The sequence below is a fragment of the Dryobates pubescens genome, chromosome 8, assembly GCF_014839835.1.
Source record: "Dryobates pubescens isolate bDryPub1 chromosome 8, bDryPub1.pri, whole genome shotgun sequence".
Taxonomy (NCBI): domain Eukaryota; kingdom Metazoa; phylum Chordata; class Aves; order Piciformes; family Picidae; genus Dryobates; species Dryobates pubescens.
This window is the reverse complement of record NC_071619.1, coordinates 10841492-10861115: the sequence shown is the minus strand read 5'-3', so window position 1 is coordinate 10861115 and position 19624 is coordinate 10841492. Positions and strand designations below refer to the sequence as shown.

Here is a 19624-nt window from a genome sequence, read left to right as displayed (position 1 = left end):
AAAGGCTGCTGCAGGCAGGTTCTGTACTGACTCGTTAGTTCTCCTGCCAACTGTACGTATGTGGATCAGCCCATGTAACCCTGCTGCTTCAGACACCTCTGACCCCAATGAATAGTAGCTGCAATAGCTGGACAGTTAGTAACTCTGGGCAACATACACTCAATAGAGAGGCTGCTGCTAGTTATTTCTTCCCATGAGTTAGTAAATTCAGTCTGAAGTTAATGCTGAGAAGTACTTGCCATCAACTGCCAGTTTATTTGTGCAATGTCACAAATAAAAGCTACTCAGTCAAGTCAAACTGGCTTACATTTTCACCAGAGTCCTTCAGTTTGGTACTCTCAAAGCCCTTTGCAAATATCACCTTAGAAAACTACTTAATCTCTCCATTTTATGGGGGAAAGAACCAAGGCAACTGCTAATCAGCTGCAGAGAAGTCCTGAATGGGTAACGATCTTCGTTTCACATCTAAGAATCACAGAGTCACCAAGGCTGGAAGAGACCTCAAAGATCATCGAGTCCAACCTGTCACCACAGACCTCATGACTAAACCATGGCACCAAGTGCCACGTCCAGTCCCCTCTTGAACACCTCCAGGGATGGTGACTCCACCACCTCCCCGGGCAGCCCACTCCAACGGCTAACAACTCTCTCTGTGAAGAACTTTCTCCTCAGCTTGAGCCTAAACTTCTCCTGGTGCAGCTTGAGAGTGTGTCCTCTTGTTCTGGTGCTGGTTGCCTGGGAGAAGAGACCAGCCCCCTCCTGGCTACAACTGCCCTTCAGGTTGACAGCAATAAGGTCTCCCCTGAGCCTCCTCTTCTCCAGGCTAAAGAATCCCAGCTATCCTTCCTTCATTTATATTCACAACCTCCTGGAGAAGTTTCAAACCCCATCCTAGATTCCTCCTTATCTCACTGCAACTAATACCTCCCAGCTACACTTCATTCACAGGGGCTGAGGCTCAGAATGAACAACAAAATGATGATGCAAGCGAAGAACAAAAAGCTTTGTTTAGAGTATTGCTACTTGCTTGGCCTGCATTCCACTTGCTCACCACGAGACAATAATTGATACAAAGAAAGATCTAAGTAATGGATACTAAATGCCAGCTGCGATGATAGCAGGAAGCACACAGATCCACTGAACTCGGCACAACAGTAAGGAGGATCTCAGGTCAGAGCCTTTCTTTCACCTCTCAAGAGTCTGGACTTTCTAAAAGTCACACTGCACACTGGACAAAAAGGAAGACACCAATATTGCCTCTAGCTTCTGCAGCACTTAACTGAGAGGGACAGGGGAATGAGGTGCAGAGATTTGGTTCCTCAGTGATTCCAAAACCCTCCCTGTTTATATTACATGAAGGAAAAGATGGATTCAAACCATAGGAATGTTAAAAAAAAAAAAGAAAGTCAGAAGTGCCTCTGTGAGTCTGAGTGTAACATCTGCTTTCCAGCTCCAGAGCACTGGAATTACTCCAGAGGGAAGCAAACTAAGGGGAGGGGAGGGGAAAAAAAAAAGAAAAAAAGAAAAGAAAAAAAAAAGAAAAGAAAAAAAAAAAAAAAAAAAAGAAAAAGAAGGACAGGAAATGAGGATCAGCACATGGCCAGGAATTTGGAGAAATTACATATTTAAGGTGGAACAAGCTAATGTCTTTAAGGTGGATTCCATTTGCAAGCTGCTGAATCTGTTTTTATTTCTACGCGTCGAAGCGTGTGCTCAGCCTCCGCCACCCAGCCCAGCAGACAACAAGGCAGCAGCAGGGTCCAACAGCAGTCTCTTCCTGCTCCCTCTCTGCTCACACTCGGTGCAGGCGAAGGAGCTGCACTTTTAAGACACTCAGGACTCATAAAAGCACATTTCTGCAGAAAATTAATCCTTTTCTGAGTGGTACCCAACAGCACTTTGAGCAGTTTAAATCTAATAAACAGTTGGAGATCAGCTAGCTACTCAGGCTGCAAAGGACCAGCTTGCAGGGATGGATCACCACATCAGTATTTCCAAAAGGGTTGCCCATGGAAAAAAAAAAAGCAGTTTAATATTCCAGCAAGACTGTAGCACCAGTCCAGAGCAGATCCAGAGCAGCAGAGAATATGATGGCTGACACCCAACACACATCACACACGTATAGAGAGCACCTAATCCACCTTTCAACAAGAGGGGTTGCTCAACTCAAAATACCTCTTACAAAAAAGCAGCCAAGGGCATGCTGCACTCTGCAACTACCATTGAGTGGTTGAGGCATCCACAGATCACCATGAAAAGGAACTTCAACCACTACAGCGTGTTTCATTGGCACTGTCCACCAGAATGCACTTCTGCTGTACAGAAATATCTTGTGCTTGGGATTAGTCCAAAGGATAGTGCAGGGAAATGGAGGGGAGAGGGGTGGGGGGGAGAGGAGTTCTGCTTATTGTAGGACCATTAATATGGCAAAAGGGAACCTACAGTAATACTAAGTTAGATAAGTGGACAGTGAGGTGGATTGAAGACTGGCTGAAGGACAAGACTTCAGAGGATAAAGACCAGCGGCACAGAGTCCAGTTGGAGGTTTGCAGCTAGTGGTGCTCCCCAGTGGGTACAGCCTTGTTCAACATATTCATCAATGACCTTAAAGAATGGATAGACTCTACTCTCAGCAAGTTTGCTGATGCTACAAAACTGGGAGGAATGGCTGACACCTGAAGACTGTGCTGCCATTCAGTGAGACCTGGGCAGACTGGAGAGTTGGGTGGAAGGGAATCTAATGAGGTTTGACAAAGGCAAGTGTAGGGTCCTGCACCTGGGGTGTGCACCAGTAACAGCTGACCTGCTAGAAAGTAGCTCTGCAGAGAATGACCTGATGGACAACTCTTATGGCTAAGAATATCAATGGTATCCTAAGGTGCATTAAGAAGAGTGTTACCAGCAGATTGAAGAAGGTTCTCCTCCCTCTACTCTGTCCTAGTGAGGCCACAGCTGGAGTACTAGGTCCAGTTCTGGGCTCCCAGTCCACAAAAGACAGGGAAATACTGGAGAGAGTCCAACAGAGGGTTACAAAGAGGAGTAGGGGCCTGGATCAATTTTCTTGCAAGGAAAGGCTGAGAGACCCAGGGGTATTCAGCTTGGAGAAGACTGAGCAGAGATCTTCTCAATGTTTATCAATAACTAAAGGGCAAGTGTCAAGATAATGGGGCCAGTCTCTTTTCAGTGGTGCCCAGCAATAGGACAAGGGATGATAGACACAAACTAGAACACAGGAAGTTCCATCTAAACATGAGGAAAAACTTCAAATTTGAGGTTGATGAAGCACTGGGACAGGCTGCCCAGAGAGGTTGTGGCGTCTCATTCTCTGGAGATTTTCAAACCCTGCCTGGACATGCTCCTGTGCAACCTGATCTAGATGAACCTGCCCTAGCAGGGCATTTGGACTAGATGATCTCCAGAGGTCTCTCCCAGCCTCTCCCCTTGTGTGATTTTGTGATAAGGCTGCATCTCAGAAAGAATACCAAAAGAAATTAAAGATGTCTCGCAGTGTTTCGTTCCTCAGAAAACCTCTGTGCTCTTCATTCCTCTATTTGCAACTTTGGATTCCACTTCTGTGAATGATTAAAGGAGAAAAAAAATATATGGCCTGACCAAACTCAGGCTTTTTTTTTTCAGTTCCTCCTATCTAGAGTGCCTTCCTGGGTCCACTGCTATCTTTATTTACCTGTTCCCTCTGTGAAAGCATTAGGTAGAAAAATAATGAAATAAAAATATCAGTTTTCTAAGTAAAGGCCTCCAGGAAAACCAACAACATTGCTTCAGTTAGCATTTCAATAGTCATCATTCATAGCTGATAAATCAAGCAGAGTTCAAACAAAAGCAAGTTATGGCTTGGAGAGGGAAAAGGGAAAAAAATAATCAGTATAATTACAGGCTGAATGGAAAAAAGATGACTGGATGAGATATTTACAGGGGGCAGAAATCATGAAAGGGCACTAAAATCTAAAGTGCCACATGAATATAGATGGAAAAGCTCTCATGAAGTTCACCTCCTGACACCTCATATCCCTGAGGCATCTAACCTACATTATCCCCATAAGCATGTAGAAAGGGGTTTAAAGTCACAAGTCTCCTCTACAACTGCTGTTTCAAATACAGAGAGTTTGATGCACAGTGATAACTCCGCCTGCCCCTTGGAACCCAGTCCCTCTACACGAGGAATGTGTCATGTGAACAGACAGAAATCAGGCAGTTTAGTCAAAACCACTAATAATTTTGGAAAAAGCCTGTGGCAAACAAACTGATTCCTCATATACCTGAAAATAACACTACCTGCCTACCCCAAACAGCTCAAGAGATCACAATCAGCCTTAGAGCACTGCTATAAATAGATTTAAACATGCTGCAGAGTAACTCTTATACTGGAAACACACTGAAACTGTACACAGCAGAAAGCCTTGTTAAGTCTCAGATCTAAGCTCAGATACAGGCTTTTAACTTGAAGAGGGGGGGGGGGGAAATTCAGAAAATCTCCAAGTTCAGGAATTTCCCTCCTGACTGGCCCACAGCTTTTGCAGACACTGCAGCATTACTTTAATCACCATTGCACTGTTTTAGCCTTTCCTTTACAGTTTTTCAACAGCCCTTATGAACAATTTGGCCTTTCTTGCTGAGCTACAGAACTATTCAAATGCTAACAGTCAAAGAACGATCAGAAAAAGTCATTGTCACAGGTTCTGAAGCAATCCATCCATATGGCTTCTTTACCTTATGTACCACCATCCTTCCAGGTTCTTTTGGATGACCTCCACGGTGACCCCTTTCTCAAACCCAATCTCATCCTTCCCTTGGCTGGCGTACGGCTGGATAGTGACATATTTCTCTTCTAGTGAAGGGAGAAAAGGCAACATCAGTTAGGGTCAGAATCAGTCCAGCTGTTTTTCTGTTCTGCTTGCTTTTAAACTGTTATGCAGTGATTACGTGGAGCCATTACAAAAGGCGGAGCCCCGCTCAGGGGCCCACTGATTATTTATGCTGACGACATGATAGATAATCAGCCCCTTGCCACTACCCTGCTGCTGATAATCACAAAGTGTTTCTAAGCCAATAATGACACACAGTCCCCAGAGAGCTGCCCCGCTTCTTCCTGCCCCCCTCCACGTTCCTCAAATGGGTAAGGGAGAGGATTTGAAGCTGGACTTCACTCCCATACTGTAACTTGACAGAATCAACCTGGCTGCCAAATCAGCCAAGCGTCACTGCGGGAGCTGCAGCCAGTTGGCTCTTTGAACACGCACATGGCTGTGCAAAGCATCGTGTTGCTGAAATCCGAGCTCTGCATCCCGAGAGGGACAGATCCTTCCCAACTCAGAGGGGCTGGCCCATCACACTGCTCCCCTTGCACCTCCCCGAGAGCACAGGTCTACAGCAATGAGCTTGAAACAGCATTAGGGAAAAAAAAAGTGACAAAAGAATAAACAGACTTTGCACTCAACAGGCAACCATACAGCATTTGCATTCATGGGCTGTGGAGTGTTTTGCAAACATAGTTTTGCTAGACCTTGCTCCAGAGAAATACAAGTGTGGCAGTGGTAAAGGAGAACCAGATCTAAGACACATACTTCAAAAGCACAGGCTAGATTTCAAGTACGGTGTTTGAGCCAAAACCTTGGCATTCCTATTCATCTCTAGTGTCTATTCTCTCCCCAGCCAGCCAGGGGTGAGCAGACTTGGTAAGAGCAAGCCAATGAGCATAGCCGAACAGAACAGACAATTTTTTAGCATCATCCTCCACCCACCAGAAATCATTTGCTGCAGAATTTCCATCACACTTCAAGGTCAACCTTATCCTCCATTAGCTTAAAAAAAGAATGACAACTGGCATCAAAAACATGAACTACCACAGAATCACAGAACGGTTTGGGTTGGAAGAGACCTCCAAAGGTCATCTAGCCCAACCTGCCTGCAGTGATCAGGATGCCCAGAGCCCTGTTGAGCCTGAGCTTGAAGATCTCCAAGGATGGGGCTTCAACCACCTCCCTGGGCAACCTGTACCAGCTTTGCTCTGCAGCAGCAGGCACAGAAAGCATTATCAAACTTCTTTTCTGAGCTGAAGCTACAGCGCATGCAATAGCGTGGATTCCTGTTGTGGGATCAAAGGCAGCATAAGCAAGCAATAAGCACACCCCAAACAGCCTTCCTAGCATTTTACAACAAGGAACAAATAGAGGGTTATCAGTGCACAGGAACAGGCAGGAAATTAAGTGAATTCAGAGCTCCTGATCACTGCAAACCACAGGAGGTATGAAAAGGTTGCAGCAGTTTGAGGTAAATGCTCTTTCGGACAGAGTGAAGCAGACCCAACAGATCCATTTGGTTTTGTGGCTCAACTGCATTTTGTTGTTGGGTGAAGCTTGTAAGCTTCAAAAAACAACCAACCAACCCCCCCCCCCCCCAAAAAAACCCCAAAGCCAAAACCACCTTCTTGAGACAAAGTAAGAAATAATGCCTCAGAAAGGGAAAAGAAAACGTTGGCAGAGCATCTGATAGCAAACAATTCAGCAAAGCTATGTCTCTGAAGTCAGCTGCTTCCATCAGTGGGTCATACCTGGATCCTTCTAAGTTCAGTGGGGTAAAACCTGTTAAAAATCTTTGCCCCAAGAGAAAAATACTTTCTCCTGCTCTCCCCTAAGAGAGCTGCTTTAACTGCTTTATTACTAGCAAGAAATTCCAGCTAGTTTGTAATTTGCACCATCAGGATATGACACCTTCCCCACAGAAATACTCTACTATAAGGTGGGACCTGACAAATGAAACCCAGCTCCAATGTCACAGGATGGTTTTCATAGCTGGGTTTCTGCTCTGTGCCATAAAGATGGACTTATTTTCCTCTCTTTCAAGGGACTGCTGCTAGAAGTGTTGCATGCCCAGTTTCCACTGCATGCAAAGCTCCAAGCACTAAACTGAACTGCAGAAGATCCCTGAACTGCTAGATTGCATTCTTCAGGAGAGAGGGCCAAGGGAAAGTTCAGGCACACAGAGCTGCACTGCCCTGATACACATTGCTTCAGACATTTTCAGGGATGTTTCTAGGACAGTAATTAAAAGCTAAGCCATGTGTTTTCTGAGCACTGGAAAAAGGCCCTGCTTTGTCTCTCCACAATATCAAAGATGCTTTGTAACCCGGGCTATCAGACTTCACCCTTGCCACTACGGCTACAACAGAAGCTTCTCTTTCAATCTTATTTTTCCTCCACATAAGCAGCAGCACTTGCTCTGCTTGCTGGGCAGAGTGTTCTCACTCTCCAGGGATGTGACCTCCCTTCTGCAGAGGGCAGGGTAGAAAGCCATACAGTTGAGCTGGAGCATTGAAAAAGTGGCTGCCAGCTACATGGGGAAGCTACATTCCCAGCTAGGAGAGTTACTTAAATTTACTGAGAAGAGCCTCTGCTTTTGAGCAGCATTCTGCCCCCAGTACTGAGATTACCCCTTTGCCTGTTGCTGCTCTCACCTTACTACTTTGCACATGCCTTAGTTGTCACTGCCTGCAAAAAAACAGAGACATTGTCCCACTCTAGAAACTTAAACATCAGCTTGCTAAGGAGGATGAAACCCCAGACCAGATACCATGACACTGGGATGCATGCATAAGGCTTTTCTGAACTGCCACTGCCTCATTCTGTCACCGAGCACCTCTGCTGCTTACATCTGCAGCCCTGTGGCTTTCAACCCAGGACTACTCTTTGAAAGGACAACCCTTCGGGTGACTCCTCCATGTATAGAGGAGGGGAGGAAAAAAAAGAGACTGACTGAAAGTAGGAGGGAGAGAAAAAAATTTCCCATGAAGCAAGACAACCAAAAGCGTTACAGAAATTCACTTAGAAAAGAACAACATTTTTGTTCAGCATTTCTATTTTTATAGCTACGTTTCAAAACCAGGAATCCACTGCTACAGTTTCCCCTTGCAAAGTGCTTTCACAGCAAAAATTACAGCCATTTCCAAGATTATACATTTGGCTTCTTTCAGTGGAGCAGGGGATACCACAAACATACATGAAGTTTGCAACTTGGTATTCTGGAGATGCGGGCCCCCTTGCAAACAAAGAGCAATTGCTTTTGTTTCTCAAAGACTGTCTCAAGCCAGTAGATGTTCTGTATAAATCAAGATTTGCTGAAGGGAGCAGTGGAGCTTTCAGTGGATGTATCCCTTAAGAGGACTGATTCAGTGTATCAGATTCCTATTGAAAAGTCTTTGAGAGAAGATGTTTGACACTTCATGAATGATACCAAGATTGATTCAGATACTGTGACAGGCAATGGTATGTATAAAACAAGCCAGTGAACCATCTCAGGCCTACCATCACAGTTGTATGCCCAGGTCTACAGAGAGTACAAAAGTGTTTAATTTTGTTTCATTAGGTTTTGCCTCAGCAATTACCAAAAGGAAAAAAATGCAAACAAAAGTATAATTTGTATTCCCCAGCTACAGCTTCTGTTACATCAACCTTACTGTTGAGGTCAAGTGGGCAGAATAAACTTTACTTACATGTTACAAAGCACACGTGGCAGCTAAAAAGCTGCACTTTGGGATGAGAGTCCTACCCTGCTTCAAGATGAAGGTGGCCAACATAAGTTTTGTTTCTTCACCTCTAATTTGCAGATATCTCCCCCAGCTCAACTGAAGGAGATAGCTCTATTGGAAATTCAGTTGCAATAGTAGTGCCTTGCATCTGAACAAGGCACGCATATCACAGTATCACACTATCACAGTATAACTAAGGTTGGAAGAGACCTCGAGGATCATCAAGTCCAACCTGTCTCCACAGACCTCATGACTAGACCATGGCACCAAGTGCCATGTCCAATCTCCTCTTGAACACCTAAGGTGTTTGCATAAATGTGCAAAGCCTGTTTGGTAAAGAGCTATGGTACAGTTCTGTCACATTGTGCATTGTCCAACTCTAATCCTACTTAGTTTGGAAGGGGAGGATTACTATGGCTCATTCTCCCTCCTCCCCAGACACAAACACTATTTAAAACATGTACAACATTAATTTCTGCACTGTTCAGTCTACCCAACTCGTATCACCCACTTGTAACTATGCTGTGCCCATCACCAGCACACCCCCCCAGACACCCTGGTACCTTGATGCTCACTCCACTAATTATTCTGAAAACTTACTTTGCTATCAAATATTTCTTCTCCTTTTTTTCCTCCTCCAAGAATGTGAGGCTTCTGTTTTACTGTGGTTCTGCCTAAAGGCTCCCAAAGAGACAGAGACAGTAAAGGCTTGGGGCAAAAGTATAGAGGAATATCCTGGTGGATCACTGGGAAAATGATGTGGACAGCACAGGGCAGTTCCTTTGTCTTTGTAACAGCCTACAACAGTGCAAAGAGATTTCCCCCCAACAGGTGTAGCACAGGCTGCTGCACTCCAGCTGGGAGTTGTGCAGATATACAGGTCAAATAATTTGAGTTCACGGAATCCCAGAATTTATAGGGTTGGAAAGGACCCCATGGATCATCTAGCTCCAAACCCCTTCCATGGGCAGGGACGCTCTCCACTGTATCAGGCTGCCAAGAACACATCCAGCCTGACCTCTTCCAGTGTCTCACCATCGTCATGATGAAGAGCTTCTTCCTGATGTCTAATCTAAATCTCCCCTCCTCTAGCCTGGATCCACTTCCCCCTAGTCCTATCACCATCTGATGCCCCAAAAAGGCTCTCACCAGATTTCTTGTAGGCCCCCTTCAGATATTGGAAGGCCATAATAAGGTCTCCTTGGAGCCTTCACTTCTCCTGTACAATTTGTATAGTATGTGTTTTGTCCAGGTGTATGCAACTGTGCTGCATTCAATAGACCTAGAAGGAAGCTAGTGGTATTAGAGAGTTAATGGCTCACTCCTTCACAAGCCACAGACATTTAATGCCTTTCCATGACTGCTCAGACTCGTAGGCAACTTAGCAATGCTCTTCAAGTACTAAAAAGTCACCTTTGTGGTCATATTGTGGTGGGGACAGAAATACTTCTTCTGCCTTTCCCAGTCTGCTCCACGGCTATGACACAACATCCTGCAGAAAAAGGAGGGATGCTACATTTCACTTGTTAAATTTTTGGAAGATTTAGAAGATTTCCTCCAGAAATAAATCTCATGAACATAATGGCAGACCATGGCAACAATGCTTTGTGCTTTTCTCCTTTTGTGTCAGATTGCCAGCTTGTGATTAAAGAGCCAGCAGGCTTACTCATTCCATCATGCTCCCTTAAACAGCATATACCCAAACAGGTGTTCTTCCATTTCACCTGCTGTATTTATGTCTACTAGTAAAATGGGAATCTCAAAATTTTTTAGGCTTTAGAACAGAATAAACCAGGTTGGAAGAGATCTTCAAGATCATTGTGTCCAACCCCATCAACCAATCCAACACCACCTAAACAACTAACCCACGGCACTAAGCACCCCATTAAGTCTCCTTCTGAAAACCTCCAATGACGGCGACTCCACCACCTCCCCAGGCAGCCCATTCCAATGGGCAATCACTCTCTGCATAGAACTTCTTCCTAACATCCAACCTAAACCTCCCCTGGGCCAGCCTGAGACTGTGCCCTCTTGTTCTGGTACTGGCTGCCTGGGAGAAGAGACCAACATCCGTCTGTCTACAAACTCCCTTCAGGTAGTTGTAGAGAATGGTAAGGTCACCCCTGAGTCTCCTTTTCTCCAGGCTAAGCAATCCCAGCTCCCTCAGTCTTTCCTCATAGGACTTGTGTTCCAAACCCCTCACCAACTTTGTTGCCCTTCCCTGGACACGTTCCAGCAAGTCAACCTCCTTCCTAAGCTGAGGGGCCCAGAATTGGACACAGTACAGTGGACCAGTGCAGTGTACAGGGGCTTTGGGCATGGTATTTTTCATATCAAGTGACCTCTTCAGACACCTCTCCCACAGGGAGAACCTCAGAAAAGCTAAGTTGAAGCCACATCCTTTCCTGAAGAAACTGTACCTAATCATCTGACAGAATAGGACACAGAACTCGACAGCCTGTGAGGTTCCTCCAATCCCACCTGTCAAACCAGAATTTCATATTTCACACCATGTGCTCATGCACATATATTCTAGACCTAAAAGTTATGAGATGTATTGAGAAGGCAACTTGGTTCCTTCTCTGGCTGTCTTACTGTGAGGTCAAGAAAAGCAGATCTACAGTTTTGCTGCTTGAGTTGTAACACAGAGCTTCAGCAGTCACTTTCCAAATATTCCTTATTCAATCTTCCTGATTCCCTTAGCCCTGCTCATCTCAGATTCTTCAAAGTCTGTCACCAAGGTAACAGTTCCTTTCCCCACCATCTTAAAAATACTCTGTCACTGCTGCTCCTCACAGCTAGAGCCCTGAACTGGCCCTTCAGCTTCTTTTGTACAGCCACTACAACCTTGGCACAGTATCACTCTCTTACTTCAGCCAGAGTCCTACCAAGTATACATCAAATTCTGTTGTCCCATCTTGGATTTTCAAGCCTGTGTGCTGTGCCTTGCTTTAATATCCTACTATACCTCATGTGTTTTGCTCCCTTTGGATTTCTCACTCTTCCAAATCCTTTAATCTTTTCCCACTCAGCCCCATGTCTCTCTTATGATACCTGCTCAACCTGAGTACGTTCCCTCCTCTGTGGTATCAAATAACCTGAAACTCTCAAATCCTTCCTAAAATAAGCCTTACCTACCCCAGCTTCCTGCTTTGCCAAACAAGCTTAGCTTTAGTTCTTTTCTAAAAGCTTTTAAGAACACCAACTAAATATCCCTTTCCATTGTGAAAAACCTTTTGGTCATAATGAGATGCATGTCAAATTGCCACTTTGCCCAGTTTCTTTGAAGCAGAGATCTGCTTCTCTTTGTTTAGGCTGCAAACTATGTGGGGCAGGAGCCTCACCTTTAAGCAGCTAAAATACCACGCACATTTCCAGCCCTGCAAAATCAGTCTCATCTCTCCCAGGCAAGCGGCCAGCACTCATAACCCTTCTGCTTCCAAGTTCTGAGTGCTCCATTTTGCATACCTCTACTTCACCTATATTTTTTAAGTTTGCCCTTCTCTGCCTCCATAAATAAATGCCGTGGTTATCTGCACCACTTCGTGAGCCAGCCAAGTAAGGGAGTAATTTCCTTTGCTCAGCTGGTCCTTGTACACATCCCCACCTTTCTGTGACCCCAATCCTTGTTTGATGGTAGGGGTGAGGACAGGGAGGAGCTGGGCTAGGAATTAGCCAATTAATGATTTCTCAGCAAAACGCAACAGCCCCAAACCTCCATCTTCCAAACCACAGAAGAATTTTCTTTCAAAATACTTTCCCCTCAGTCAGCAGTCTGCACTCTCCCTCCCCCACTCCTCCACTCCACCCCCCCCAACATTTTGTCAGACCAGCTTTGGAAAAAGTCTCGCTGTTCCAGAAAGCAATGCATTAATTCAACACGGGCTTTGTTTTACTTGTCTAAATATTCAGCAGAGACAATGAGCATCCACAGTTATCAGATGTGTTCATCTGCAGACAGAAGCTCTCCAGCCTTTGTCCCTCTCCTCCTCCCCTCTTTTTTTTTTTTTTTTTTTTAAAGTAAGAGCAAAAGATAGTAAAGAACAAAATAATGGCATTTCTTCTGACACTTCTGTACTGCACATGCTCTTTCTTCAACCAGCAAAGGGCAATAAACATTTACTACTTTCCTTGGAGCACAGAGGAGCGGGGGGAAACACGAATAAAAAAGAAAGAAGAATGAACAAGCTAAGTCTGAAGCGGCTGTGCTGGTTTGATTTAGCACAGCAAAGCAGCCTTGTGTTGTGAGTGACAAACATCTCACCAGCATCACGAACAAGCACAGAAAAAGAGTGACAACAAAATGAGAAGCGGGCAATGAGCGGGGCTGCCTAAGAGGGCAGAACAGCTCTGGTGGGATGCAGGAAAGGATGTGCACAAGCACATCGAGTAGGCTGGATTACCATTACTGATCAAGGGCTCTCTCCACAGCTACAAAACAGGCTGTAGAATAACCTACCTAGGCTAGAAGATGGGGTTAAAGTATCAAAGCCATTGGGTTACACAGCTGACATCCCTCTATGGCCCATCCATCTCTTCCTATCAAGCTCCCTCTCTCTGTAAGTTAAGCAAGCAGCAGGAAGACTTCAAGCTTCCAAGTTCTGATTTTAACTCTTTCACTATAGCTTTTCTCATGCTAGCAACTACTCTTAAATAATAGGCTCATGGCAGAAATTCAGCCCTATATCACTATATTTTGATATGAATAACTTTAAAATACTTTCCTGCATTGTAACAGCTCCAATTGAAAGTGCTGGGCACGATACCAGAGCAGCAATAACTTCTGTCAGACATTTGGCATATAAAACAGGCATGTAAACCCCCTGGTTTTTTCCAAACTGTGTAGAACAAGTGACTTCTCATGAAACCAGCCTGTAAACAGTCCCAAGTCCTCTTCCAGGGGAAGTTCCAAATAAATGCATGTGCAGAATTAGCATTTTAACTGGGATAAGACAGCATGAATTCTGCAGCTTGCAGGTCGAACAAGCGTCAGGAAAGTGAGGAGAACTACAAAGATTTAGGCCCTTCCTCACAATCCATACTCATGGCATTGGAGTTGGAAACATACAGAGAAATGCTTAGAAAATGTTCCCACATTTTAAAATGCTTTTTTTTTTTTAGAAAACAAGCTCTGCAGCTACATAAGAAACACAAACCAACATAATCTCTCAGATTTGGGCACACCATGGACCATTTTAAAGAGGGGTTCAGCAACAAATGTCATCTGTTTCTCTTTGTAAAAACAGACTACAGCTGTTCTCTTTGCAGATATTTTTTTCCCCCAGCTTTTTAAAAGAAGCATTTACCATGAGATTCAATAATTTGTCTTTCATGGTTTTTTTCACAGCCCCATCAACATTGCTCCCAAATATCTGATGTTCAGGGGGGCTTAATCTCTTCTCAACCAACTGGAAAGATGGGCAGAGTCCAACAGGAAGGCATTCAACAAATCCAAGTGCCGGGTGCCACACTTTGCCCACAACAACCCCATGCAGAGCTACAGGCTAGAGAGCTGCCAAACAGAAAGGGACCTGGGGGTGCTGATTGACAGTCGCCTAAATATGAGCCAGCAGTGTGCCCAGGTGGCCAAGAAAGCAAATGGCATCCTGGCCTGCATCAAGAATAGTGTGGCCAGCAGGAGCAGGGAAGTCATTGTGCCCCTGTACTCTGCATTGGTTAGGCCACACCTTGAGTACTGTATCCAGTTCTGGGCCCCTCAGTTTAGGAAGGACATTGAGACACTTGAATGTGTCCAGAGAAGGACCACAAGGCTGGTGAGAGGCCTTGAGCACAAGCCCTATGAGGAGAGGCTGAGGGAGCTGGGATTGTTTAGCCTGGAGAAGAGGAGGCTCAGGGGAGACTTATTGCTGTCTACAACTACCTGAAGGGTGGTAGTAGCCAGAAGGGAGTTGGTCACTTCTCTCAAACAACCAGCACCAGAACAAGAGGACACAGCCTCAAGCTGTGCCAGGGGAAGTTTAGGCTTGAGGTGAGGAGAAAGTTCTTCACTGAGAGAGTCATTCGTCACTGGAATGTGCTGCCCAGGGAGGTGGTGGAGTCACCATCCCTGGAGGTGTTCAAGAGGGGATTGGACGTGGCACTTGGTGCCATGGTCTAGTCATGGGGTCTGTGGTGACAGGTTGGACTTGATGATCTTTGAGGTCTCTTCCAACCTTGGCGATTCTGTGAAATGGCTTTAGAAGAGGTAGAAATCAACAAGCCATAGGTTACTCCTGGTAATACTCCTCTGTTGGGCTGTCTGTAACAGAGATGCAAACACCCTTCCCTTCTGCACTCAGGCTTCCCCACTGATTTTAATATCCAAGTCACTTAGAAAACCCTGGCCCTCAAAACATTTAATTCCTTCAGTTCTGGCTTTTAAGTGATTATCATAGACTTAATTGGCAAAAATGCTTATTAGTGGTACCCAAGCATAAATAAAGAAGGAAGCATCCTTTACAGCTTGCTTTTAAACTCTAGTGAACTCTGAGAGCTAACCCTTCCAACAGCAGAATATTGCTGGGTGGGTAGAATTTCAGCCAAAATCTTTAATTGAATTTATTTCCAAGAAAGAAGCCAAGTGGGGGAGGGGAAGCTGTTTTGCCTGTGTTGAACAATTCTGGCAACCTCTTGTTTGAGCAGCTCTAGTTGTTCTGTGCTTTTGGAGGAGGGACTTGAAGGTTGGCAGGGGGTGCATGTGTACACTTCATGGATTCTGTCATTTCAGTGCAAACCCACCCAAATTTGGCCTTGTTAGAAGTCTTTTGGACTAGAATGGGAGGGAAGGAAAGGAGAAAGAATCTCTCCTGACCTCACATAAACTGTGATCTGTTAAGAGAACAGCAGGCTGGACATCCAAGAGAGCCACATACTTTCAAGAACTGCAGTTTGGAAGATGCAGATGTCTACATAGGCTACAGCTATGCCAGATAAAGTCTCCAACCTGTCCCTGAGTATTCAGATAACTTTCTTTACTTCCAATGAGCCTGCTCTTGTAAGAACTCTGTAACCCACTATTTCAGATGACACTAACTCAGTCATTTTTATCCATTCTGGCTAGCTGTGGCTGAAACATCGAAGAGAGCTTATAGAAGCAGCTCGGTCATGGAGGGTGCCCCAAACCTTGAGATCCTGAAGTTTGTGCTAACCTCAAGCTCCAGGATTTAGTCTGAGAGAAACCATGTGTTATCCAACACAACCCAAACCCCCAGAACTGTTTGGGCCTAATAGGGAAGAAATTGTTATGAATCAATAGAGTCTGTGCTAGGGAAGATGCTGTGACAGTGGCGAGAAGACAGGTCTGGAGAAGATGTGCACAGACAGTAGGCATAAAAGTGCAAGAGGAAAAACATGGGAACAGAACTTGAGCCTTACCAGTCAATTATGTTAAGAGACTGATCATGCAGTCAATATTTTATGGAGCTTTGTTTGCAATACTGTATGAATATGAAAGGATATATTTAATTACACCAGTAATTACATTGTTTAGAAGACTGATTCCCAGAAATTCTGATACTTAAATTGCCATGAAGTACCTCCCAAACAGCTGGGGTGCAGAAATAAGCATAAGTCCTTTTTCAGAAGCCAGCATGTGCGTTTATGAGGAGTTTTTTGGTCAAGTTACAGTAAGAAAAACGGTCCTTTCGTCATTTTGGTTTCCTCAGAAATACTTGGAGGCAAAGGTAAAAGGTCACTGAAAAGTTGTATGTGCTTCACAAGCACACATACATAGACCAGCCATGAAAACCCAGAAGATAAATTTGCTACTTGAGAAGTGCATTTCTTCTTTTTCATCAACTGGGAAGATTCTCTTGTGCTTACATTTGGTTACACTCCCTTAGTAAGGATTGCCTGAAATGTACATAGAGGTGCAAATGGTGCTTGTCCCCACTGCCTTCCTTTTTACTGGACAATCTTGAAAGAAAAGGGAAAAGGGATAGAAAGGGATACCTTCACTCTAAGAAAGATGATTCACATGCACTGGAGAAATGCTTGGATTTGAAGAGTTTATCCTCAGACTTCATTCATACAGCTTCAGAACACAAGGTGTTCCCCTCACCCCTGCCATGCTCCTTGTCTAGCAAATCAACCAACCAACCCACCCACCCACCCACCCCAAAATGCTACTAGTAGTGACATTTAGTGACTAGTAGTGGTATTTTAAACACCTAGGACTGACACTAAAAGCTCTCAAAAGTTCTGAAGAAGGCCATCTTTGGTACCAAGACTGCAAGGAAGAGAGGAGACTGAAAGTGGACTGATTCTCATCTTTCCATACCAAGTACTTTTCCAGCATATACATCTCTGACCACACCTTTTTGGCATTCTTCTCATTTTAACAGCCCCAAAAGTATCACTTGTCCTTAGTAAAGACTGAGTACAAATATGCCCAAAGTTAAAACACAACAGATGTGAGCTTCTCCAGGCAGCACAAGGAGTCAGACTGCAGAGTTACCCTTGGTTATTAGCCTCCAGCTCTTGGTGTGCCTAATCCTGTCTCCAAGACACCCTCAAGCTGTCATATACCGGCTCCACATCTGATCTCCAGAGCTTCAGCCTCTCTTACCAGAGTGCCAAAGCTGCAGACCCCGGCACACAACAGCTGAAGCTGCAGCATTGCTTTTGGTGCACCCTTAGGGCTTAGTGCCATAGGAAGCTATTAATTCACCTCGACTCTGCTGCCTGTTGACTATCCCGCCCAGTGTCCATCGCCGGTCCAGGCGCCTCAGGTGAGCCTTGCGTCGCTTAGAAACTAGTTTGGAACATGGATGGAAACAAACAACAAAAAGAAAAAGAAAAAAAATAGTGATGGCAGGGTGAGGAATCAAAATAAAACATGGTATTTACAAGCACTGGCCTTGTTAGCAGGAATGAGTTAAGTGAGATGTAGACATTTTGATTTAGTTTACATAGTAGAGTGGAACAAGTTAGCTTCTTGAGCCTGAGCAGCATGAATGGTCACAAATCGCCACTACTGTCTTTCCTTAAGAAACCCAAACCAAACCAAAAGCATACACACACCACAAATCAAGCTGCACAACTGAAGACAACTTGCCCAAGAAGGCTGCAGTGGCAGGAGAGATCTACATCACTGTTGTTCTCTCTCCTAGTCAGGCTGCATTATCTTTGGAGAATTTAGTCTACTGCATATGACATCAAACCAATCAGGGCTCTATTTTTTCCTAAGCAAATCATCAGACTATAAACAAAATCCAGGGGGGGGGGAAAGAGGAGAGAAGTGGGGGGGAAGAAAGAGGAGAGAAGAGGGGGGGAAGAAAGGGGGGGAAAAGAGGAGAGAAGGGGGGGAAGAAAGAGGAGAGAAGGGGGGGGGAGAAAGGGGAGAGAAGTGGGGGGGAAGAAAGAGGAGAGAAGAAGGGGGGGAAAAAGAGGAGAGAAGGGGGGGAAGAAAGAGGAGAGAAGGGGGGGGAAGAAAGGGGAGAGAAGTGGGGGGGAAGAAAGAGGAGAGAAGAGGGGGGGGAAAAAGAGGAGATAAGGGGGGGGGAGAAAGAGGAGAGAAGCGGGGGGGAAGAAAGAGGAGAGAAGTGGGGGGGGAAAAGAGGAGAGAAGGGGGGGGAAGAAAGAGGAGAGAAGCGGGGGGGAAGAAAGAGGAGAGAAGCGGGGGGGGAAAAAGAGGAGAGAAGTGGGGGGGGAAAAAGAGGAGAGAAGGGGGGGGAAGAAAGAGGAGAGAAGCGGGGGGGAAGAAAGAGGAGAGAAGCGGGGGGAAGAAAGAGGAGAGAAGGGGGGGGAAGAAAGAGGAGAGAAGCGGGGGGGAAGAAAGAGGAGAGAAGCGGGGGGGAAGAAAGAGGAGAGAAGCGGGGGGGAAGAAAGAGGAGAGAAGCGGGGGGGAAGAAAGAGGAGAGAAGTGGGGGGGGAAGAAAGAGGAGAGAAGTGGGGGGGGAAGAAAGAGGAGAGAAGCGGGGGGGAAGAAAGAGGAGAGAAGCAGGGGGGAAGAAAGAGGAGAGAAGGGGGAGGAAGCTTCTTTTATGGGAGTTCACTTGTAAGAACAGCACTCAGAAACAGAACCCAAGTCAAAAGTGTCTGATGTCTCTGTGCTTGTGAGAAGTGATTCACAATCACTGCCACAGCTAATTCTTATGATCCTAACTTCTAATGTGCCAATTACAAGGAAAAAAATCTAACCTTGCAATTATTGAGCAGGCTCAAGAAGCTAACAGGCTGAACTGAGAATTAGTTACACACTGAAACAATAATTTACACTTCTAATATAAACAAAGAGAAGACACCTAGGGAAATGGCATTGTGAGAGCAGCTGTACACAGAGGACACCACTTGTATTAGAGATCACATCGGGAGATCTGTACTCAGTTCCTTCTGTTTGAGAAGGTGTGAATGAGACATGAAGCATTTGACTATCACAGGAAAAACACACACTTCCCTCTTGCCATTCAAGTGCTTCCACATGAGTTTGGCAACTACTGCAAGGGCACTGCTTGGTGCTGCCATACAACAATGCAAACTGTTTCTCTTCAGCTATCATTAGGGTGTGAATACAAAAGTTGTTTTGCTAGTGATGCAGGGAAGCTGTTCATAAATGCTATCATCATGAACAACCAATTCTGCTTAGGAGCACTCATTTGGGGAACATACCCTTATGACAGCAAACACCATTGGTTTTTTACAACTATGTTCTGTAGACAATCAGGCACAGCAAAGTTATTTGATTGGGGAATGATTAGCTGAACAAATAAGAATAATAGCTACTCCTCATAGGGGCTTTTGCCTTTTTGCCCTCTGTCAGGGGCTTAAATAAGACCAACTCATTCTCCTGAAATTGTCCTTGGCTTACTTCCCATGTCACCCTAGTGCAGGTGTGGTGAGTGGTGTTGATCAGACACATGAACTAGACACATCTAGTTTCTGGTACTCTGTACTTCCCTTTGATCCTGTGTGGGCCAAAGCACCATGACAAATTTTCAGAGGAACTGGATTTCAAGTTTATAGATTGCTAACAGAAATGAGTGATCCTCTTGGAAGCCCATGGTAGCACAGAAAGTGAGCTGTCTTTACTCATTAGGTAGTGTTTTTCTTTGCAATTGGCTTAACCAGGAGGCTTCTTCCAAA

The 19624-nt window shown here is 45.0% G+C and overlaps 1 protein-coding gene across 5 annotated transcripts in view; it reads right to left on the bottom strand.

Annotated features, from left to right (window-relative positions):
- SH3PXD2A (SH3 and PX domains 2A) overlaps positions 1 to 19624 on the bottom strand; it is a 261000-nt gene that overhangs the window by 8979 nt on the left and 232397 nt on the right. For 3 of the 5 annotated variants that reach the window (XM_054163353.1, XM_054163350.1, XM_054163351.1), the window contains one exon: positions 4729 to 4846. In XM_054163353.1, the coding sequence (XP_054019328.1) occupies positions 4729 to 4846 (118 nt within the window). Of the gene's footprint in view, positions 1 to 4728; positions 4847 to 17210; positions 17295 to 19624 lie in introns of all 5 variants that reach the window. The other 2 variants (XM_054163352.1, XM_054163349.1) reach the window with 1 other exon arrangement.